This window comes from Schistocerca gregaria, chromosome 1 (genome assembly GCF_023897955.1).
Source record: "Schistocerca gregaria isolate iqSchGreg1 chromosome 1, iqSchGreg1.2, whole genome shotgun sequence".
In the NCBI taxonomy this organism is placed as follows: Eukaryota; Metazoa; Arthropoda; class Insecta; order Orthoptera; family Acrididae; genus Schistocerca; species Schistocerca gregaria.
In genome coordinates, this window is record NC_064920.1 from 458266147 (window position 1) to 458285452 (window position 19306).

The following is a 19306-nucleotide window of genomic DNA, read 5'->3' on the forward strand; positions in this document are numbered from 1 at the left end:
TTGATCTGATTCCTGACTGGAGGAGAGGCAACTTCTTATTTGGCTTTGAAAGAGCGTGTCATTACAAGTTCTGTAAGCAGCGGTAAGGAAAGGGTACAGAGAATCAGTCTAGAGCGGTTATGGTGGAGGGAGTTAGTGCTAGTTATGAGTTAAGTCATTTATCCCAGTTTTGTAAAGAGTTTGGCGGTGTATTGACCGATCGCTTGGCTGTAGTAAAAGTTGAGGAATACGAGACTGAGCTTAGTGAGAACATACCGGTGCGGCACTCACAGTGTCGTCCCTCTCCACCTCGTATTAAGCAGAAGTTGTACACAGACGAAGTTCTGAGGCATGGGATTATTAGGACGTCTAGATCACCCTATGCTTCCCCCATATTTTTGGTACCCAAGGAACAGGACGGGGTACACTCAGAATGGATTGTAGAGCCTTGAATAATTTAAATGTATTTATCATTTCCTTGATGAGATACCGATCTTTAGTGAGAATTTCTAAGAACATCATGAGCGTATTAGAGATGTTTTTCAGTGTCTTAGGAAGACTCGCTATTAATCCGGCCAAAGTGAAGTTCGTCCAACCTAAAATGTCCTTTTTAGAACACCTAGTTTCCAGCGAAGGGTTCTAGATGGATCAAAGGCGCACGACAATCATCCACTCGTTTCGTTGTTCAAATGGCTCTGAGCACTGTGGGACTTAACATCTATGGTCATCAGTCCCCTAGAACTTGGAACTACTTAAACCTAACTAAACTAAGGACAGCACACAACACCCAGTCATCACGAGGCAGAGAAAATCCCTGACCCCGCCGGGAATACTTGTTTTGTCCTCCACAGAATACGAAAGGTGTGGTACTTTACATTGGGACGCTGAACTTTTTCAGGGAATTCGTACCTAACTTTGTCCAGTTAGCGGTTCCCTTAGATTATCTTAGGAAGAAAGGAAGAAAATTCGAGTGAGACTCATCACAAAAAGCCACATCTGAGGCGTTGGAGGCCGCCTTGATGAGCGATCCAGTGTCGGCAATGCCTGACTTTAATAAGGAGTTTATAATGCAGACTGATGTCTCAATGTCCTATGCCACAGGTGACCTTTTGCTGGAGGAGGACTGGGGGCGCCGCACCTTCGCGTATCCTTCACGTGCCCTCTCCCCGCCACAGACGAAATACTCCGTGTATGAGCCGGAAGCCCTGGCGCTGTTAACTGCATTTGAACACCGTCCATCCGTGTTAGAAACTGATAGCTACGCCCTTAGCTGGGTGTCGGCTAGACCGAGCAGTACATGGCGCACAGCTAGACAGGCAGTGAGAATTTCGGTGCTCTAGTTCAAAGTAAGGCAGCGGAGAATATCGTTGCTGTCGATCTGAGCAGAAAGTTAGGAGGTGAGCAAGATCGGCTGCCGGTTGAGGAAGTAGATGGATAAGATGAATCGAATGGCTTTGATTATGTAATTCGTCAGATTTTAAGTGCGTGTCCGCTTCTCTTTAAAGACCATGGCAGGCAACAGTATACAGAGTCGCAGTTGTCAGAATTAAGAGGTAATTAGGAAAGGCGACTCGATTAAGCTACATTCTCTAAAAGGGGATAGTCTGTGACGCACGGTACGAGGGAGCGGACATGAAATTGTCTTGCCCAAGGATTTGGTACCTCTGGTTTTTAAATTCTTTCACGCAAGCCCAGTGAGCGGTTATCTGGCTGTTTTCAAGACCAGGATGAAGATAAGGGAGCATTTTATTTGGATGTCTATGAATAAAGGCATAAGGGTCCTTGTGGCAAGTTGTGAGCCATTAGCAAGCCGATACTGATTACCCGCTAAGGGTCTCTGGAATCTAATATAGTGAAGAATCGGTCTATGAGGACAATGTACGTAGATTATGTGGGACCATTCCCGCGGTAGTGAGATAGGAACCGCTACACGCCTGTACGCGTGGACGCATTTTTGCGTTTTTGTTGTTTAATCCCGACAAGTTGTACAACATCTCAGATTACCATCAGACCCATTCAGCCAGTATTTGCAACCTTTGGGCCACGTAGCGTATTAGTTACGGATTGTGCTCCTAATTTGACTTCAGCGGCCTTCCGCAATTTCTGTTTGGGGCTGGAATTAGTCTCAATACTACAAGGGTGTACTATCCTCATCCTTCATTTGCTGAGAGAGTGAACCGAAATTAGCGGGTGGCCTTTATCGCCTTCGATCACACAGACCATACCCTGTGGAAAAGCTCACTGCCCTGGCTGGGGTATGCTTTTGATACATCTGTACATGAGGCTTGCAAGCAGACTTCGATGACACCCAGTTCTCGCTTACCTGATTTGTGGACGTTGGGTGACCGACTGCCGGAGGAAGTTGACGCTACGCAAATATGGGCGAATTGGAAGCATTCCAAGACGAATCTTTAGGTAGCACATGAGAAGTTAAAGCACCTCTATAATGCTGAGAAACGACCGATCTCATCAAACGTGGGTGACAAGGTTTGGGTTAAAAATTTTGCGGCAATGAGTCGGGTGGCAGATAGGCCGATGGGAAAACTGCTACCCAGATTTGTGGGCCCTGTCCAGATCCTTCGTTTTTCAACACCTGTCACCTTGGTCGTTAAAAACCCACAGACTACTCGAAGTTTTAAGGTCCATATTCCTCATAATAAACTTTTTCAATAGGGTAGTTGCCCCAGGTGCCAGTAATAGCTAGTTTGTTTGATGTCATACTTACTGCGAAGTTTTTTCGATAAATTCTTTCATCCTGCTTTGAAGTGTGTAGATGGTAGTATGGCGCTGCAGGGCTATAACAAAATGACTAAGGTCAGTTTGGACCCAGTTCATAATTTTAAAGTTGATTTGGTTGATTCCAAGTACGCTTATGTCATGCTGGTTCATTGGCTGCTGTCATAATATTAGTTGTGGCTTAAAGATAGAAGGCAATGAAAGTTTAAATTAAAAATTTTCTTCATTCACCTTAAGAGTTCTATTAAAAAAAAATTGTGATAAAATCCACTCCATTGCTTTGTCATTTTTTTGCCGTCAGCGTATGTGGAAATCGCGTGGGCGGAGATCGTGTCTGCATGGAGGATGTGTAAGGGCTTCCTGCGGAAAAGTGCGCAACGTACTCGAAACAATAGTCGCGCCAGCTCCAATAAAGTTATGATGTTTTTTTTTTTTTTTTTTTTTTTTTTTGGCCGCAAGTCCCGCTGCTCATTAACGTTCTGCACCACAGCATCACAATAACCACACGGTGCTGTATAGGCACTCTGCAAAAATCAAAGCGTTGCATCAAGTCTAAAAGCCAAGGAACGTTGGCGTACGGCATCATTCGGTTCCAGGATAAGGCCTGCCCACATGTTGTCAACATTGTATCGAAAACGCTGTAGAAATTTCACTGGGAAGGTTTCACACATCCTCCATACAGTCCAGATCACTCCCTCCTCAATTTCCACATATTTGGAACCCTGAAGAAAGATATTCGTAGCCGTCTATTTGCTTCGGAAGAAGAAGCGCATGCCAGTGTACAAACATGGTTTCTTAGGCCAAGGCAAACATTTTCCCACGAAGGTATTCACAGACTTGTGACACAATGCAATAAATGTATTAACAATTATGGATATTAGTTTTGAAATAATAAACAGTTTATTTACTTCTTACCCATTAGGCTCATTGTCATTTGATAGCTCTTACATCTTACCAATGGTAACATGCTGGCAGTCCAGGGACAAGTATAGTCTAAAGATAATTTTTTGAGTACAATAAACTATTTAAACAATATTTGCGGTTGATTGCCTGTTGAATTACAAACCTTGCATTTGTGTAATATCATTATTTTCACTGTCGTCTGTCTGTGTTTCTTTTTCTTTTATAGAAATCTTCCAATGTTTTCTCTCTGTCGTTAGATGCTGCCTATCTGTTGCTTTGAAAGGTACTGCGCTATCTGCCATTTGCAATTGATGAAATGTGATAATCTAACTTAATTTCCTGTTTTTTCATCTCTATATAAACAACCATTATCACTTTCTATTGTATAATTGATAATTTTACTGCATAAAGATTCCGTTATGGTGCTCTTGCAACTCTTTTCTTCCCTTTAATACTTTTCCAAGAAGCTTTTTCCAATGCAGACATCAGAGTATCCTTAGCATGAAAAAGAGAAAGTACTTTCGTAATGTTTTAGGAAAGGTCTATACAAAAATCCAGAAATATTCATATTCTGACAGAAATTTACGTTTTAAACAGTAAAATGAACATAATATGGAATACTGTTAACGAACCGAGAAAGAAGTGATAAAAGACAACATTACTTACATTAAAGTGATTAACAGCATTATAAACAAACAGTTCAAATGAACACACAATTAATAATTAGTTTTTAAAAATATGTTAGCAAACTGTTGTAAGAAGATAAAGCAAAGCGGCACACTGAAGAGGAAATGTATAGGATATTTCGTTAAATGAAAATTTCTCACATACTCCCCACAGAAATTAAGAGAATCATTAATACTTTCAGAATTAGAAATATGTATGGAGATGATGATATCTATAAGAACTGTACTTAATGTTCTCGGTCATATGGCTTGTCCATGGTTAATTCTAGGTATTTTTCAGACTTACATAAACTTGTAATTAGCACCCTTCATAAAAATTTCACTTCAGAGATATGGATAATTGCTGCCGAGTCTTACTACTTACGTAATGTTTAAAAGTTTCTGCAAAAGTTACGTACTCAATGGTTGTCATACACCTATGTGATAATGGAAATTAGGCAAAGTCTGCTATTTCTACGATTTAGCAAACGCAGTAGGCTGTGTGAATAATAAATTTTATCAACGAAATTTAGTTTTTTTGGGATTACCGGTTCATCACTCGCCTGATATAGTCAGACAGATAAACAAGGGCCCTCTAATAACAGAAATACTGACACTACATCGTCTTTATGTGGGGAAGGCATAAAGGGTGTTCTAATGGTCTGGTATTATTGTCCGAAGGTCTAGAGTGTGGGTTTTGATGGTATCTTAAAATGGAAAAACCTAAAATGTTCAATTTCACGCTCTTCTCTCATTACAATAACTGAAGACTTGGGGACATGGGAACCAGTTAGTTAATATATTTCAGATATCTCCGTTGATTGACATGCTTCGGTATAATACTGTGGATTAAGATCTTAGGGGATCAAAAAGTATTCTTCATAGAAAACAATACAATTAAAACGAGGACAATAGCCAGTTCATTGGACAGAAAGGAGCCAGTTCAGTAGACAGAAATCTCAACTGAATGCTTTAAAGAAAAGAGAGAAAGGAAATATAATCAAATGGGCACGTAATACCTATATAATAAACAGAACTGTTCATTTTTGTCTTTCTTTAAATTTCTGTTGATACTGAAAAATTAATTTCTGCCATTTGAACGACTATAATTTTCTTCTTGCTCAGTTACAGACCTGAACGTGATACAGAGAAATTGCGACCAGTGCCGCAAAACCAGACGTCAGATTGAGTAAGCTATTACAAAATAAAATGGACTCGCATTCAGGAGGACGATGGTTCAATCCCGCGTCCGGCCATCCTGATTTAGGTCTTCCGTGATTTCCCTAAAACGCACCAGGCAAATGGCTGGATGATTCTTTTCAAAGGGCACAGCCGACTTCCTTCCCCGTCCTTCCATAATCCGATGAGACCGGTGACCTCGCTGTCTGGTCTCCTTCCCCAAAAACAACCCAACAGCCGAACAAAATAAAAAGTGGTCAAAATTGATTTTCTGTCTCCCTGTGTAATTCTTAATCTTAGATCAACTTGGGGGCCTTGAAAGTAATTTTGTGCAGTTAGTATGCCAGGTGTAAAGGACCAGGCAAGGTAGCCGAGAGCGCTAACGCGCTGCTTCCTGGACTCGGGTAGGCGCGCCGGCCCCGTTTCGAATCCGCCCGGCGGATTAACGACGAGGGCTGTGCCGACCAGCCTGGATGTGGTTTTTAGGAGGTTTTCCACATCCCGCTACGTGAATACCGGGCTGGTCTCCACGTTCCGCTTCAGTTACACGACGCACCGACATCTGAACACGTTCGCACTATTCCATGAATTCCACTAGACGCGGAAAGCTGGGGTAAATTCCGTCCCAGGGGGTACGGGTTGGCAGCAAAAAAGGGCAATCGGCCACCCCTTAATACTAACCTTGCCAAATCCGTTATTATCAATGCTGAACCTGCGTCAGTGCGGGACATGACATCAGCGAAAAAAAATTAAAGGAAGTATGCTAGTTGTGAAGATACACTCCTGGAAATTGAAATAAGAACACCGTGAATTCATTGTCCCAGGAAGGGGAAACTTTATTGACACATTCCTGGGGTCAGATACATCACATGATCACACTGACAGAACCACAGGCACATAGACACAGGCAACAGAGCATGCACAATGTCGGCACTAGTACAGTGTATATCCACCTTTCGCAGCAATGCAGGCAGCTATTCTCCCATGGAGACGATCGTAGAGATGCTGGATGTAGTCCTGTGGAACGGCTTGCCATGCCATTTCCACCTGGCGCCTCAGTTGGACCAGCGTTCGTGCTGGACCTGCAGACCGCGTGAGACGACGCTTCATCCAGTCCCAAACATGCTCAATGGGGGACAGATCCGGAGATCTTGCTGGCCAGGGTAGTTGACTTACACCTTCTAGAGCACGTTGGGTGGCACGGGATACATGCGGACGTGCATTGTCCTGTTGGAACAGCAAGTTCCCTTGCCACTCTAGGAATGGTTGAACGATGGGTTCGATGACGGTTTGGATGTACCGTGCACTATTCAGTGTCCCCTCGACGATCACCAGAGGTGTACGGTCAGTGAAGGAGATCGCTCCCCACACCATGATGCCGGGTGTTGGCCCTGTGTGCCTCGGTCGTATGCAGCCCTGATTGTGGCGCTCACGTGCACGGCGCCAAACACGCATACGACCATCATGAGCACCAAGGCAGAAGCGACTCTCATCGCTGAAGACGACACGTCTCCATTCGTCCCTCCATTCCCGCCTGTCGCGACACCACTGGAGGCGGGCTGCACGATGTTGGGGAGTGAGCGGAAGACGGCCTAACTGTGTGCGGGACCGTAGCCCAGCTTCATGGAGACGGTTGCGAATGGTCCTCGCCGATACCCCAGGAGCAACAGTGTCCCTAATTTGCTGGGAAGTGTCGGTGCGGTCCCCTACGGCACTGCGTAGGATCCTACGGTCTTGGCGTGCATCTGTGCGTCGCTGCGGTCCGGTCTCAGGTCGATGGGCACGTGCACCTTCCGCCAGCCACTGGCGACAACATCAATGTACTGTGGAGACCTCACGCCCCACGTGTTGAGCAATTCGACGGTACGTCCACCCGGCCTCCCGCATGCCCACTATACGCCCTCGCTCAAAGTCCGTTAACTGCACATACGGTTCACGTCCACGCTGTCGCGGGATGCTACCAGTGTTAAAGACTGCGATGGACTTCCGTATGGCACGGCAAACTGGCTGACACTGACGGCGGCGGTGCACAAATGCTGCGCAGCTAGCGCCATTCGACGGTCAACACCGCGGTTCCTGGTGTGTCCGCTGTACCGTGCGTGTGATCATTGCTTGTACAGCCCGCTCGCAGTGTCCGGAGCAAGTATGGTGGGTCTGACACACCGGTGTCAATGTGTTCTTTTTTCCATTTCCAGGAGTGTAGATTAGTCTATCACTTAACATAGGCGCACGCGCACACATACACACACACTTACACACGCATGCACACACACACACACACACACATACACACACACGCATACAAAGAGCTAAGCCACCGGCACCGCGCCGTGTACTCACAGTGTACGCAGGCTGGGCAGCGTCCTACTGAACAAGTCGTCCGCCAGGTGACGCAGCAGCGGCGCGTGCCGTATATATCTGCAACACGAGAGCAGCACACACTGTGTGTTAGCATTTTCCCCGTCTTCTAGAACATAATGTTAATGAAGAATGATCAATTTCTCATCAACATTCTTGAGATATGGTATATCAAAAAGGGTAATAAAGACCTGAGCATGTGTAATCTACATATACATCTTGATCTGTATGATTTCTCTGCAATTTACGATTAAATGCCTGTCAGAGGGTGGATCGAACCACTTTTATGCTGTTTATCTACCGTTCTGCTATCGAACAGCGCTCGGGAAAAAGGAAACTTAAGTCATCCTTTGTGAACTCTGATATCAGTAATTTCATTGTTTTGATAATTTCTTCCTATGTATGTGGGCGCCAACGAAACATTTTCACACTCAGAGGAGAAAGCTTATGGATTAAAATTCATGAGAAGACTCTGCTGCAATGAAAACCGCTTTAACTTCAATGACTGCCATCCCATTTCGCGTATCATATCCGTGGCACTCTCTCCTCTATTTCGCCAAAACACAACCATGAGCTACCCTTCTTTGTACTCCGTCAGTCTTACCTAGTGCGGATTCCACACCGCACAGCAGTACTCAGGAAGAGGGGGGACAAGAGCAGTGTAAGCAGTGTTTAGTAGACCTGATACTTTTTTAAATATATTCTGCCAATAATTCGCAGTCTTTGATTTGTTTTTCCTTCAACACTATCTACGTGATCGTTCCATTTCAAGTTATTCGTAACTATTATCCGTAACTGTTTAGTTGACTTGCAGGCTTTAGGTTTCAGTATTTTAACGTATCACTGAAATTTAGGAGTTTCACACTAGTACTCATGCAGGTGAAATGACAATTTTTCATTATTTAAAGTCAACTGCAAATTTACGCACCATACAGATTTCTTGTCTAAATAATTGAGAAACTTGTTTCTATTATCCGATGACTTATGGACTTATGAACACTGTTAATAGTGGAATCATCTTCAGAAAATCTAACAGGACTGCTTAGATTATCTCCTAATTCGTTTATGTAGATCAAGAATAACAGAGAACCGATAATACTTCCTTGGGGAACGTCAGATATTGCTACTGTTTCACTAGACGACTTTCCGTCGACTACTGCGACCTTTCTGACAGGAAACAACGAATCCAGTCGCCAACTGAGAGGTTACTCCGTACCAACGCAGACTAGAAATCGCTTGTGAGGAATGGTGTCAAACGTCTTCAGGAAATCTGAAAATGTGGAACCATTTTGACATTCCCTGTAAGAATCGATCACAAATGTAGACAGAAATCACAGCATTGTTCACTCCATGATCATAGTCTCTGATCATTTCTGTTGGTTAATAAAAGTAAACTCTATCAGATTGTAGGCTTACAAAAGACCTGAATGAAAACCAACATTTAACGACTTTTAAGGGTATTGTTAAACTTAAGCTGTAATTTAGTGTGTAACTGAAAACAATGTAGATACTTTATTCTCTAAGTTCTGTATAATATTGAAAATGAAGTACCTGCGCATCCACATCAGTAGCAATGCCCAATAAAACAGCATGTATAGAAGCAGCAGGAATAAAAAAGTCCACCCCTGTCATGAAATATCTCATTTTCACAAGAAAATCACATAGTGATCTACAAACAGATTTACGGGCTGTTGAAGTTCCCGCAGGAAAGGCAGCATGTGACAGAACAATGCTTAATGTTTAGAATAAAAGAAAAATCTGGAATGTTGAAAAATAAGAAACAGGGCAGTACAAATAGTCACAGTAAATTACCGACAGGACAGGCGTATTCGATGAAGAATACACAGAAACTAACAATTTGGCTCATGCTTATTTGACCTATATTAATGAGACACTACAGTAAAAATTTCTATGATCAAATGTATACCTACTAGAAAATCAAGAGAGAAGCATAAAGATGCTGTTACCAACCGCAGAGGTTAAGTCAGGGAAACAGTATAAGAAATAATAAAGAACGAGGCAGCAGGACACTCTATGTACTAAACGAATGCATGGTCGTTAACATACATAATAAATAATTATCAGTGAAATTCGCCAACAGCAGTGTAATTGAGATATTATTTTCTTTTATTTTGACTACCAGTTTCGGCATTCGACTACGCCATCTTTAAGCCCCATATGTATCTCTCGAAAATAAACGATATTGTCCTACAGTGCTGTATACTCCTGCATATCGTGAATTCAAAACCATATGCCAAGTGCTTCATTCGAAGATTGCAATCAAGTGTTCGAATGAAGCATTAGGGATGCGATTTTGAACTCCACGACATCCAGGAGTATATGGCACTGTAGGACAGTATCAATTATTTTCGAGAACTGCATATGGGACCTGAAGATGACATAGTGGAATGTCGAAACTGGCAGTCAAAATAAAGTAAAATAACATCTCAATTACATGGCTGTTGGCGAATTTCATTGATAATTACTTGAACAGCTGATGTCCCCTGTCCATGATATTCAACAGAGACTAATAAATAATTGTTTGAGATCGAGTAACTTTCCGGAGTATCAGAAAGAGGCAAGAATGAGCCCTCTATTGAAGAAGAGCGATACACAAGATATAAGAAACTGCGTGTCTTTTCCTTTGCTGACACCTTTGTCAAAAATAACAGAATCCATTATGAAACACCTACAAAATGAATGAATTATTTGGATATATATTATCTTCTCACTCAAGTAAAGTTCGGTTTCCCCAGCAGAACAGAGACGGCCAAAGCAGAATTTACAAAAGTCTCGCTTACAGCGCTAGACAAGGATGAATACCAACATTCTTAGATAAATCAAAGGAATTTGGTACTGGAAAAGACTACCAAAAGAATTTTAAACTTTAATCATTAAGAATTACAGTAATTTCCAACGGCTGTTTCCAATTAGCCGACAATTGTTCAAATGGTTCAAATGGCTCTGAGCACTATGGGACTTAACATCTGAGGTCATCAGTCCTCTAGAACTTAGAACTACTCGCCCGAGGCAGGATATGAACCTGCTACCGTACCGGTCGCGTGGTTTTAGACTGAAGCGCCTAGAGCCGCTCGGCCACAACGGCCGGCCGCCGACAAGGGTAGGAGAGATGGCGGCTCAACTTCCTTATAACCAGATTTTTTGCCAATGTCGTGGATTACATTCCAAACCTTCCCACAGTGCTCCGTGGAGTGAGGCCATGTGACATTGTTGTGGTGATCATGGATGGGGACGTTAAGTTTGCCGGACACGCTGCTGCTATTCCAGAGGATTGGGCCATGTGTCGGCAACGTGTTGCTCTGTTTTCTCTAATCATCATACAACACAAACAGTACACCAAGGTATACTAGTACAGACGTCTATTAGACTCACCTACACTCGGACAGAGCCACACAAAGAGGAAAATCGTCACCGAGCGCGAAAGAAGAAAACATTTTCCAATGAGGCGACTTAGTCTACCTCTTTGGTCTGCCAGCCAAAACGGTAGACTCCTTTGTTCCTTCTTCGTGATAACCGTTAGAAATGCTCAATAAACTCCAGCAGAAGACATTGCAAGAAATATGTTGTGCATCATGGAGATCCTTACTCTGACCCCCTGTCGCTTACGTTCCAACTCTTCGTTTTCCGCCTATCCATTAATGATTTTGGTGAACACATGATACATCTTCATTCTTTCAACTCCAGTATACGGTGGTTGATCTGCACTCGGTAACACTGTCTGCTGCTTTGTGTTAGCTAACCAAGGTATTCTTCCTCACCCTTTTCATTCTTTTACCCTCGTTCTTCCCTTGTATTATCCACTGTAGAATTTTATACAAGGTGTTAAGGGTATAGATACAGATATTTTGATGATCTGTACCTGAATATGTACCCACATCATCGCGATAATTCTTTTTCCTCTACTTGTAACAGTCTTGCCACAAACACATCATGTAATTTATTACCAGACTTTTTTTCACGGGCGTAACTACATCGTGAAGTGACAGTATAGACAATCTATTTGTGGTATCCACAGCCCACATCTGGCCTGCAGCCCTGCGGAAAATAATTATTAATGGCTTGCTTGTGTAATGTGGACTTTGGGGTAGCCTATTAAGCAACTGAAAAACATACTTCTCGTATGAGCTACAATTATTAAGTTTGCAAATCAAGTAAATACCATTTAATATTGTTCAGTATACTGTCCTCAGTCATCAGTAGAAATATCTGCACTTATTCCCTTGACAGGCTGCATTTGCTGTTCCGTAATGTGTGTTGTAGGTAATCAGATTTTCCTCCTTTAAATTACACCAATATTTCTCGCAGTTCGTTCATTCGTCGCAATAATTCGGTGTTACTTGTTCTTACTGTTCACGGTATCTAAAGCAATCTGCGGTAAATCCACATTTCAAAGACCTCAATCCTCTTGGCTGTTGGTGTATTTGTGTATCTTACACAAGTGTGTAGAGTTACAGACCAGATGTAGCATATTACAAGTCGTACTCGAAGCTTTAAGTCCAAGTCTTTGTTAACCAGACAATTTTATAAAAGCACTGAAGGCGTTCTGTATAGTATATTTTACTTCCGTGTCTGATATGCAGTCTTCTGAGTGTCACGTTCCAAGGTACTTAAATTTGCCTACTCTTTGTATTAAGCACCCACTGAATCGTACATTTGTATTTCTTAAGGAATTGGACTACCGTGCGACAGTCGAGCGATGTTGTTGTTCAGACCCATTATATTGTTATGATCTCCTTCTGTGTTGACAAGTTGTTGAAGATCAACTAAATTCTCAGCAGTCGGAACCAATCGAAACTCTATCATGAGCATAGCGACTGTTGTTGATTAAAGCCCGCTTAATCTTTATGCATTTTGCTACATCACGAAGTACTTCTTTAAAGGTGCTCTGTGAATGGAAATTTAAAAATCTAGGTGACAAGACGCATCCTTGTACACCTATAAGTTCCAATATGCGTCGGATACACTTTTCCTCCAGCACACATCTCCTGTATGGACGACGAGAGATACGACTTCGGATTTTCCCCGGTATCATCCGAAAAGGCAGCAAGAAAGTACGAGGGTTGTCCTGGAACAACATGTGCCCTTCGTCACACATAGTACGGCGGCTAGCGAAGAATTGATGAATGGCAGAGAAACGTCATCAAAGGCTCTGTAATAGCTCCCATTTTAAGTTAATTTAGATTATACAGAGCTAACTTTCCAGTATCTGAAATCGACACGTAACATTTTGTGTTACATTTAATGTCATTGAGTGGCCTATTCAGCACAATGGATTAGCAGATGACGATATTTAGTTTTCGGGAATGAAAGATGAAACTATCCACACAGAGCCGGCCGGAGTGGCCGTGCGGTTCTAGGCGCTACAGTCTGGAACCGAGCGACCGCTCCGGTCGCAGGTTCGAATCCTGCTTTGGGCATGGATGTGTGTGATGTCCTTAGGTTAGTTAGGTTTAATTGGTTCTAAGGTCTAGGCGACTGATGACCTCAGAAGTTAAGTTGCATAGTGCTAAGGGCCATTCTAACGACTCGCACAGAGTTTAACAGAAAAACTATTTATCAAGCATGCTTCCGAAACAGAAATCACACTGCATTATTGTTGTTTTTAATGTTGGTCATATACTACAGCTGCACAAATGTGTTTGTTGCTTCAAAGCTTGAAGAAGCTGTACTGTTTTCATGAGCTTCAATATTGTTTTTATGACCAAATTAGAAATAAGGTTAAGAAAATTAAATAAATATTAGTATCAGCAACGTATAACGACCTTCGGTAATTAAGAGAAAAGTCGCACATATAACGCTTGAGTAAGTTACAGATAATTTGCCTGTGTATTTCCAGTGAAGAACCAAATATTACGCTCCGTGAGCTACATTACTGGTCGTCGCAAATTTCTTGCAGGGCCAGAAACGCACTCTGCCCTCGGACCGCCTGCGTAATTGAGTCTGCTAAAAACGCCCACGAAATTGTACTTTAGGCAGCATTTGCATGCGGCTTCCGAGAATCGTGCAGTAACGTCGTCTTTTCGTTTTTCTATGTTCCGTGTCAGTAAATGTTAAACATAAGTTCAGTCCCTATTTCGAGAATATGTGACTACAGTGCGTACGCTCTTCTCTGATATATGCTTTTTACACAGATTCATTAATTTTTTCAACGCGACTAAGAATATTAAGATATACTCAGAGTGTTTCATCATGAAATTATACGTATACCCACACTAATAAGAGCTTGCGAACACTTTCGTGTCGGACGTACTTTCATTTGCACGATACGCAGAGTACGAAAAATTTAATGGAATATTCCTTGTTTAAATCCATGACACACTTCTTCTTAACGAAAATTCCAGCACTGTTGTGTGATGGTACGTGTAATGCATTTCGTTATAAAAATTAGTGTTTGTTTTGCAATTACACATATGATCAACGACTAAATCATTTCACAATTTGTAGAAAGATTGTTGTAGATTTTTCTACGTAAGGCATCTCACTGCAAGTATTTCACACTCAACTCAAGCGTAATGTATAGGGAGAAATCATGAAGTCCAACAGTGTTCAATTTCGGTTCCACTCTGTTATTTATGCATGCAAATGATTATGGACTTAACATACATCAAACAGAATCGATACTTTTCGCAGGCTTTACTCGCGTTATGATAAATCGCTTCAGAAAGAAAGCAACAAAAAGAGCTGTTCGTAAAATTGTTCAAAGAATTATTATATGGACCTCTGAAAATGGACTCTGCTTCGATTCTGAGAAAACATACTATATTGTTCTGTTGAAGAAATGGCCACACAAAAATTTATGTAGCACATGAACAGAAGCAGAGGTTAAAATGTTCCAACATTTCGGATGTAGGTTCATGTATTGATGAAAACTTGAGCTGTTCTAAACAGTTAAGTACTTTTGCTCTTCATGCAATTGCTAGTCTTTAAAACATATTAATCATGCTTCTACCATATTTGCATTTTTCTACTCAGTTATTTCGTGGTATAGTCTTACAGGGTTATTCAGCGCTCAGAAAAAGTATTAATTACACTAAAGCGAGCAGAAATTATAACACGTCGTGTTCACCCACAGTTATCACGACGATATAAATTACTGCCAGTATAAGAAATGAACCAGTACCTTGTGTTTAATTACCGTCGTTCCCTGTTTGTGAGTTTCCTTTTCGTTACGTACCTGCACTAAGGTCTTTAGAGTCGTTCAGTTAAGGAAAAAGATTGAATCTTAACTTGACAGCCTCGTTAGCCAGAATGAACGAGATCATGTTGAAAATATATATTATTAAAACAAAGTGTTGAAAAGCAAACCGATGTTCTACGATAAAGAAAGGTCAATTACTTACGAAAGAAAAGCACAAAAATGTGGATGGTCTAAGTAAGATGTGAAATATAGTTCTGGCCAAAATCTCTGACGTCAGCATCAGTATTCCTGGAATCGATGATATTGGTATCAGCATTCCCAGATTTGCCTCCCCCACTTCCAGGTATTCCGTTCCCTCCATCTCCTCCTCCTCCTCCTCCTCCTCCCCCCCCCCCCCCCTCACACCCCATCCCCTTAGCCTATGCCGTTCGTACGTTTGTCGACGTCGTCATGCTCTCATCCGACTGTATGGAGGTTCCAGAGCAATGACAATTCAACCACTCGAATGCAAGTACTTCCCCACCCTCCCACGAGCAATTTCAGTTTTTATAACTCGATTGTGTTAGCGTCGTTATTTGCCTTCTATACTTTGACCAGTATGAAACGGTGTTTTCACAAGCATTGAGCTGGGAAGAAGACGATGAGAATTTTCTTGTTCATCTGTCTCTAATTATTATTATTACGTCTGTATATCGTTATACTAAGGGCTTTGTTCTTTTCGTTGCAGAAGAGGAAATGCAGATGTTCTGCGACATATTACTGCCTCAGCAGCAGCCGCCGCCACTGTCTGCTGGATGTTTTCCCGGCCTATCGGACCAGACGTTGTTTGACCTTACAGTAGCTGCAGCAGCATCGACCGTAGCCCTAATTCAATGGTGGCAGAAATGCTGGACCAGGAGATGGAGGTGTTCCGCGACTTAATATTGCCTGAGCAATATATATGAATATATAAAATCATATTTTTAATTTAAAACCCTATCAACCAAATAACAGCACACACACTTGCTGTTTATTAAGTGCTAGCTGGTTAGACAGCAAATCTGGAAATTGGTAAAAATGGTTGTGACGCTGGGCATTTAGTAAGACACCAGATCGGAAATTGGTAAAATTTAGTAAAAAACTGGAAATTATTTAGAAGGAAGAAGTGGAAATTGGCACCATTGGCCGGATACACCAAAATTTAGGTGTACCAGCCGAAAACGAATTGGCAGCTGTGTAAATACGTTAATTTCTTGTAAATGTGCATTTATATTCAAAGTATTTGAGTGCTCTGAATTAATGATCGATGAACTGATGTCATCAATATGCAATGTTGCGAGAGGTAGAGTAAAAAAATAAATAAATAATAAAAAGAAGTAATTTGACACTGCTGTGTGTGACATCAGACTACATTCCGTAAAATGGTGGTAAATATTAACGTAAGATTCTTTCGCATTATGTGGTATTTATGAATTAGACAAAAACAATATTAATTCTTTAGGTGAGGTGTGCATCGCTCAATCTAAAAATAGTAGTCAATAGTACCCTGATTGACGTCTTTTGTATCTAGCAGCAAAATATTGCACAATCTCTGTAAGCACTCAAAAAATATCAAGATAGTTATGAAAGGCACTTACGCTTAATATCTTGGTGCTGTAAACATACGTTAGCGATTGTGTATTGTGGGGTATTATTTTGTTCTAGTGATTTATCTATTACATAGTTCACATTTTTTTCCGTCCCTGTACTCACGCATTTTTACCAAGTCAGTGATTACTAAAAATACTGACTGTGTGCTTTTGCATGTCCTCGCTTGTAAGACCCAGCACTCTGACTATTGCATGTATAAACGAGTACCTACGCCACTAGGCAAGAGTTATATTGAAACAGCTATGGGGAACTTAGTTCATTTCACCACAATACCGTCAGGCCATGTAGTTTTGAAGGTTTTAAGTAAAAAGACCTGTAGTATCAAATGCAAGCTATTTATTACCTAGCTATAGTTTTAATTGTTTAATGAAGAAATCAAGGTACTGTTATATGAGAGATGCTATCACATCTCGCAGCATATGGCTGATATATTCTGTGTGTTAAGCTTCGATTTATGACTACAGTACCTACCATACACATGCGAAGAAGATATTGTGCTATTGCACTAGAGGTGCACCAAAACTGACGTTAGCATGTTCATATGTCACCCTTGTGAAGTGTAGCCAGTCATAAAATGTGGCGGAACAGCAAAATGCAAGCCCACAAAAATCTTTAGTATTAGCTGTCTGAAATTACGATAACATATCTGCTTTTGAGTAAATGCATATCTGGCTTTAACACGATTCGGAACACTGCCTCAACTATAAAGCGCTGTAAAAGAAAAGACAAACTTTTATTACCTATCAAAGAGTCGATGCGATTTCTGAAAGCACTATGAAGTGTGACCACCACCCATCTTTTACATTCTTTTACCTACGGTAAAAAATGTTCCATCTATATGGAACGTGATTCTCTCTGTCATGTGACCCCCACGATTCATAGCACACACATTGTTGACATCACAATCACCTCAAATGGCGAAAGTGACGGCTGAGCTATCTACTATACATGGCATTCCAAACAGGTAAGAAACACGTCGTTTGATCATTCACCCTTTTTCCCATGTGCTGATTGATTGTGGACTGCACGTGTATGAGCTTAGTTACTTGTAGCACAATCCACCAAATTACTATTGGAACGCTGTGCTGGAGATGAACGTTGTAAAGCGGCCGCGTGGTAAATTAATATATTCATGTGGTTCGGTAATAGTGGGAAGCTTGCATCCCGCACCATACCTTAAGACACTCCTGTAAATTAACATTGAGAGACTGCACAGCACCGGTAAGTCACACACCTGGTCAGCTCTATACAGTGCGCATTTTGCGAAGTGCTGTGCCCCGTTGAATGTTACGCAACAAGCTGCCTGACTAACATGCATTTCCTGTGGTATCATACACATGATTAGTAGTCAGTAGACACTAGATATTATTTAAATTTATGACTGTATAAACATCAAACCTGACAGGAGTTGCTAATTCAGATCAAATTCTGAGGCATCTGAGTCCCACGCACAGAGTGGTCGCATGCCGACTGTACTTCTACTACCCAACATAAGCTGCACAGTTGTAATTCATAGCACAATGTTGTCATCATAATTAACATAATACATGAAGACTCTGTGACATTTGGGCATAATTAGCTAGTGTTTCAGTGTGATAGTTTGAGGACATATGTATATGAAGACTCTGGACTGGTGTGCTATCTCCACAGTAAAATAGAGTCCAACATATTTTCTTATTATATTTACACCTCACATCTGTTAAACCAAACATACAACCCAGACTGATGAACAAATCCAGTATTTTGCAAGTAACACATCACGAAAATCCGAACCGTGCTTTGCAAGTGATAGAAAGAAGCGTGAAATTGTATGACATAACTGGCTGGGAAGCTCAAAAGGCCATGTTCAGCCACCTAAGTGGAAAGGTTTTTCACATTCTCCGCACCTGCAGGCACTATTTATGGTAGTTACAAGGTATGAGAGATGAATTGGTGTAACTGTAGATAACTGTAATGGTGTGAGTGTAGTGTAGTGTTGTATTCTTGTTGGAAATGATGAGAGATGAGTAACATTGAAACCCAGTGCCACAAATAGCCTACCCCTCCTAAAAGGCGTTGGAAGTAATAAATAATTATAGAATGGATCAAATATGAGGGCTAATCCTGTGCATTTTGTGACATAATATTGACATCACTGAAGTGTGGTGTAATTGTAGCGCCATTTCCACATATGTTATCTATTGCAGTGATAGAGCACTGAGGTAACACATTGAAAATCAACATCAACGTCATATGCCCAGCTGGTAAGCTCTTAATAGGTAATGCAGTAAGTCTGCTCGATGCATTCATTTCTTTAAGTACCTTTTTTTCAGAAAAATGGTCAGGTCTCTCCTTTATTGGCAGAAATATAAAGCTATTCTTTGCAATTCCCACTGTGTATGGGATGTGTCTTGCTTTTTATTATTAACACTTTCTAAGAAACCCGTTGGTCAGGTGGTGCATTTGTCCAATATTAGCAGTAAATAATAAACATATTTCCCAATACCATCACCTTACCAAGTTAGGAACTACCTTAAACCAGTAACATAGGGAGTTAGTCGATTTCCATGTAGACACAAATAAATCGCGCGATAAATAGAGAGTCATCAATTTTTTCCATCCATTATCAAACGTTCTGTTAAAAACTGAGGGTTCTGCAGAGCAATTACAACCTATATCAATTCCGAAATATATTTAGCTTGTGATGAACAGACAGACG

General features: G+C 41.4%; 1 protein-coding gene across 1 annotated transcript in view; it reads right to left on the reverse strand.

Moving 5' to 3' along the window:
• LOC126353813 (uncharacterized) overlaps nucleotides 1-19306 on the reverse strand; it is a 328822-nt gene that overhangs the window by 166476 nt on the left and 143040 nt on the right. Inside the window, exon 3 of the mRNA XM_050002966.1 lies at nucleotides 7803-7880. Within this exon, the coding sequence (XP_049858923.1) occupies nucleotides 7803-7880 (78 nt within the window). The remainder of the gene's footprint in view (nucleotides 1-7802; nucleotides 7881-19306) is intronic.